The 3,071-nt window shown below is 44.6% G+C and overlaps 1 protein-coding gene across 1 annotated transcript; it reads right to left on the bottom strand.

Moving 5' to 3' along the window:
• Nucleotides 1-555: 555 nt before the first annotated feature.
• On the bottom strand, nucleotides 556-1,948 carry LOC130464979 (uncharacterized). The gene is made up of 2 exons (XM_056834080.1): nucleotides 1,357-1,948; nucleotides 556-1,190 (listed from the first exon to the last, which is right to left on the bottom strand). The coding sequence occupies exons 1-2, from the start codon at nucleotides 1,946-1,948 to the stop codon at nucleotides 556-558; spliced, it is 1,227 nt and encodes a 408-aa protein (XP_056690058.1).
• Nucleotides 1,949-3,071: the final 1,123 nt, after the last annotated feature.

The raw sequence follows: 3,071 nt of genomic DNA, 5'->3' as shown, positions 1-3,071 counted from the left end.
GTCCCGCCGTGGAGTCGACAAGCCGGTGAATCTTTGGCAATGGGAAGCTATCTTTGGGGAAGCCTTGTTGAGATTAGTGTAATTGACACACATCCTCCAGGCGCCGTTTGGTTTTGGGACGAGGACCACATTAGCTACCCAATCTGGGTATTGGTTAGGTCGGACAAAGCCTGCGTCCATCATCTTTTTTACTTCGGCGGCCGCCGCCTGATTTCTAATCTCCCCATGGTTCCTTTTTTTTTTTTTTTTTTTCTGACGGGCCGGTCTAGTATCTGGGGCCACATTTAGCTTATGAACGGCCACGGCTAGATCAAAGTCAGGCATCTCTTCAACAGTAAAAGCAAAGATATCCTCAAATTCTCTCAGTAAGTGGACCAACCCTACCGCCAACGGGTCGTCGGGAGAAATTTCAATGGGCACTACCCTATCCGGTTTGTCCAAGTTCAACACCACATCATAATGGGCCCCAACAGGCTCTGGCCGTCGTCCCTCCATGTGTGCCGACGATATGGTTAAAGTTTCTTTCACGGATTTAGAATGTGTGCCGCCGCACTTTCATTTATTGCCTACCACATCTTTCTCCTCACCTGATCCCCATGCATTCGGGCTCAAGGTGGTTAAGTAGCAGTTCCGAGCCTGCTGTTGATCAACATGTATAGTACTGACGCTCCTATCGTCACAAACAAATTTCAGAAGCATCAAGTGAGTAACTATGACAGCCTTCGCCCTGTTCAGAGTGGGGCGTCCTAGAATGACATTGTATGCGGTCAAGTCTTTGACTATGAGAAAACGAACGTCCATTTGACAAAATTCCTTCTTATTTCCCATCCGGAGCGGGAGGGAGATGATGCTGACTGGGTGGATGACACTACCCCCAAAGCCGATAATCGGATAATGAATTTTTTCTATCTTGGAGGAGTCATGCTGCAACCAATTTAAACATTCAAGGCTGATGATGTCCGACGAACTCCCTGTGTCAACCAGAATGCGCCTAACTCTCAGATTGGCAATTTTCAGCTCAATCACCAGTGGGTCGTCATGCGGGGTTGCTATTTTTCGCCAGTCGGCCTCGCCGATCTCTACTTTAGGAAACAGATCAGCTGTAGCCTTTCCCGACAACATCACCTGCCCTAGCCGCTTGGCATAGTCTTTGTGACCTCTCATGGTTGGCCCTCTAGCGGCCAGTCCACCTGATATGACGACCACAAACTCAGTGTCAGTTCGATTTCCATCATCTTCCGAGGGAGGTGACTTGTTCTTTTTGTAAAACTGCTTTCCCGATCCCCCACTATTTTTGCTTGTGTAGTTCTTTAAAAATCCCTTGGCGGCAAGGCCGTCCAGTGCTCTTTTTCAGACTCTTGCATTCCTTTGTGTCATGCCCAATATCACTATGAAAGTGGCAATACAGCTTGGGGTCCCTGCTTTTCGGCGGCGATTTCATGGGAAACAAACGATCAATCTCAAATTTGGAGCCAACATCCATTAGGATGGTGTATAGATCTGTGTTATATTCAAATCGTTCTCGGTCATAAGTCCTGGGCCTCTTTTGCCCGGCTGCTGCTGAAACTCTGTCTGGATCTTTTGCAATAGCCCACGTCCCATTAGGCCGGCTCTTTTTCTCAAACTTTTCTTTCTTTGCCGCTGGTTCAGCAGTGTCACTTCCCCGAGGTTCTTTTCGGACGTTGCAAATTTCAGTTGCATGGATGAAGGCCTCGACCTCATCTAACACCTCAGCCATGGTCCGCACACTTTTCTTTACCAGATCGAACTTGAAGGAGCCTCTCTTAAGTCCTCTGATAAAATTGTCAAACGCGACCCCATCCAGCAAATCTAGGATCTGCCCCGCTTCTAAGTTGAATCTCTTTACGTAACTCCTCAATGACTCATCTTTCCCTTGCTGGATCCGACTCAGGTGCATTCTTGTCTTCTTTTCCTCCTTGTGAGCCATGAACCGGGTGAAAAACAATAATTTGAGCTCAGAGAAAGAGCTAATGGTTCCAGCAGGGAGCCTCTCAAACCACTTAGACGCTACCCCTTTCAGCGTGCCTGGAAAATACTTACACCATGTGGACTCATTTGTTCCTTGAACATACATGTGATGCCTATGAAGGAAATAATGCCCTTGGTCCAAGTATGCATTTAATCTTAAGTCTAATAAATGCGGTTCAGTATTAATTAACAAGTTAATAATTCCGTGAGATCAATTGAGCTGAATGCCTAGCTAGAGGCCGCTTCAGTTCAAGTGGAATTAATGATATTAATCCACAGCTTACTCCTGACTGAACCCGTAGGGTCACACAAATAGTACGTAAACGGATCAAGTATTTAATGGCATTAAATACTCCATCTATGGATATTCGGAATCGACGGATCTTGGTTTCAGTGGGAGCTGAGATCGTCAAAAGCAAGAAATGAATACTCCGGAAACGATGATATTGCCGAAAACGGAAATATGGATCGTATCGGAAATATAAATATTATCCAAGTTGTAGATGTTGCCGGAAACGGAAACATGGTACGTATCGGAAAATACTATAGGAAATGGAAATATTGCCGGAATCGGAAATATTGCCGGAAACGGAAATATTGTCAGAATCGGAAATATTATCGAAATCAGAAAATAATTCCGGAAACGGAAATATTAAATATTTGTTCGAAACGGAAATTAATTCCGGAATCGAAAATATTAAATATTGTTCGTATCGGAAATGAATTCCGGAATCGGGAATTTAATCAGAAGCGTATGGCACGAATTAGCATCGGACGAGGCTTGCTAGACGAAGGCCCAACACGAAGCCAGGCCGTCGCCCAGCAAACCAAGCTGCAATATATATTACATGAGCTAAAAGACTTAATTCATCAGAAACTAAGCCTTACACACTAAGGAAATAAATAAAGCAAAGAAATTACAAAATATCTCCTAAAACTGACTGAAATCAGCCCACCTTCCACTTGCTTGCTTCCTTCTCTTCATTGGACGAATTTGTAAAGTAGGGAACCTATAGGAACCTTTCCTATACATGAAGACATCTCCAACCAAGAAAAGAAATCTTTGATTTGCTGCAAAAAGC

Source organism: Spinacia oleracea, unplaced genomic scaffold (genome assembly GCF_020520425.1).
Source record: "Spinacia oleracea cultivar Varoflay unplaced genomic scaffold, BTI_SOV_V1 SOVchr0_025, whole genome shotgun sequence".
NCBI classification, from domain to species: domain Eukaryota; kingdom Viridiplantae; phylum Streptophyta; class Magnoliopsida; order Caryophyllales; family Amaranthaceae; genus Spinacia; species Spinacia oleracea.
The sequence above is the reverse complement of the archived record's forward strand: the minus strand, read 5'-3'. Positions and strand labels throughout refer to the sequence as shown.

What these genes read in the sequence shown, in the direction of transcription:
- LOC130464979 (XM_056834080.1), bottom strand. Translation starts at nt 1,948, where the DNA reads ATGGCTCACAAGGAGGAAAAGAAGACAAGAATGCACCTGAGTCGGATC. An exon ending in TGACACAAAGGAATGCAAGA is followed by an intron (nt 1,191 to 1,356) that starts GTCTGAAAAAGA and finishes TCGTCATATCAG; the next exon opens with GTGGACTGGCCGCTAGAGGG.